This window comes from Bidens hawaiensis, unplaced genomic scaffold (assembly GCF_021521415.1).
Source record: "Bidens hawaiensis isolate Kalapana, Puna unplaced genomic scaffold, B.hawaiensis_p1.1 tig00010420_1, whole genome shotgun sequence".
Taxonomy (NCBI): Eukaryota; Viridiplantae; Streptophyta; class Magnoliopsida; order Asterales; family Asteraceae; genus Bidens; species Bidens hawaiensis.
This window is the reverse complement of record NW_027491792.1, coordinates 697,460-699,212: the sequence shown is the minus strand read 5'-3', so window position 1 is coordinate 699,212 and position 1,753 is coordinate 697,460. Positions and strand designations below refer to the sequence as shown.

At 35.9% G+C, this 1,753-nt stretch overlaps 1 protein-coding gene across 1 annotated transcript; it reads left to right on the top strand.

Annotated features, from left to right (window-relative positions):
- The first annotated feature begins 214 nt into the window (after window positions 1–214).
- Window positions 215–1,461, top strand: LOC143535148 (dof zinc finger protein DOF5.7-like). Its single transcript, XM_077029487.1, has one exon. The coding sequence runs from the start codon at window positions 667–669 to the stop codon at window positions 1,459–1,461; it is 795 nt and encodes a 264-aa protein (XP_076885602.1). The 5' UTR covers window positions 215–666.
- Window positions 1,462–1,753: the final 292 nt, after the last annotated feature.

Below are 1,753 nucleotides of genomic sequence, written 5' to 3'. Positions count from 1 at the left end.
AAAAAATCAAAATTTTTATTTTTTAAAAATAGTTAAAAATAATTCTTTACTAGTTCTCTATTTAAAAGAAGTTCTCTCTAAATCTCACCCCTTTTTATATTACAAAAATTTTGGTAGTTAAGTTACCAATTTATAAATTATTCTTCATATAAACACGTTCATTCATGCTATTGTTACCCATTTACAAACCTATCTCTGTATCTCACTTTTCACCGTTTCCTATCGTTAATTATTCGATTTGTATTTTGTGATGTTCTCTAGTAGGGTGGTACGTTACATGTGGGACTTTAGATTTGTGTGTGCTACATCACTTTCATATCATCCCACATCCGAAGCACAAGGGTATAAAGTTCTTTATTTCGGGTGGATTTCTCCCTCTCTCATATAGTATGCATGCATAATAAAACCTTTTAATTATTTTTCTAACTAACTCACATGACTGTTCAGCCTTTACACATGAAACATAAGAGATAGAAGCCTCTTTTTCCCGTTGATGAAGTTCACAAGAATCCATCAATATCCCTCCTATAACTTCTAAAATCATGTATAAAATCACGAATTATGTGCGTCTATGCCTCTGAGAGAGACCACCCAAATTCTAAATATCTCTGTTTTTTCTCATAAATTTCTTAATTTGGTTTGCTGTCATAACATCTAGCAGTCGCGATGTCTGACAACATGGCACTGAAACAAGCTAGAAATGATGACAACCAAAGCCCCGGTGGTGGGCCGAAAACTTCTCTGTCGGGCGGCCTAAAGTGTCCAAGATGTGATTCCACCAACACCAAATTCTGCTACTACAATAACTACAACCTCACTCAACCAAGACACTTTTGCAAGACCTGCAGAAGGTTCTGGACCAAAGGTGGAGCCTTACGAAACATCCCCATCGGGGGAGGTTGTCGAAAGAACATGAAGACAAAGTCATCATCGACTAACGGAGGGTTGAAATTGTTGGACCAGTTTTCACAGCCGGTTATGGATTTTCAACTTGATGGGATAAATTGCCCATCTATGGTTAACCAGTTCTTTTCTTCATATGCCGAAAATACCCCAAGTAATCTTCCATTTATGAATCTTGATCCTTTGGGGTTTAACTTCCTTAAAGGAGATCATCACAACCAAAGTGGAAGAGTGCTATCAAATTTTCAAGAAATGGGTGTTACACACGCCTATCTTCATCACAGAACCAGTCTTTCTTCTTGTGTAGAACCTTTGAGTTGTATAAACCAAGATTTGCATTGGAAACTTCAGCAACAACGATCTGGCATGCAACCCGTCTTGTTTCAGAATCTTGAAAAGTCAAGAAAAGGCTATAGCAGCAGTGGCGACATTACAACTGAGTGGCTCTTTGACAACAATTATGCATCAGTGATCGTGGATCCGGCTATGGCAGGAACCGGCCGAAACGAAAACATTAACAGCTTGAATGGGACACATTATTGGAATCACATGAATTGATACAATACTCTTTAATTCAGTTATTATGCGTAGTAAGGATTAATATTCTCCTATTTTATGATATTATTGATCATTTTAATGTATGTTTCTTATGTTATAATTTATAAACATCAAGTTCCTGTTTTAGGATTTTAATCGTATTATGATCAACAATTAATGTTTAGAACACTTGCTGCCTTTCTTTGGAAACTGTGTTTCTCAGACATCGGTTTTAACAACCATGTGAAATATAATAATAGCCGATAAAAAAAATAGTTTATAAACGTGAAAACTAAAAAAGCTTGACAATCTC

What these genes read in the sequence shown, in the direction of transcription:
- LOC143535148 (XM_077029487.1), top strand. Translation starts at nt 667, where the DNA reads ATGTCTGACAACATGGCACTGAAACAAGCTAGAAATGATGACAACCAA.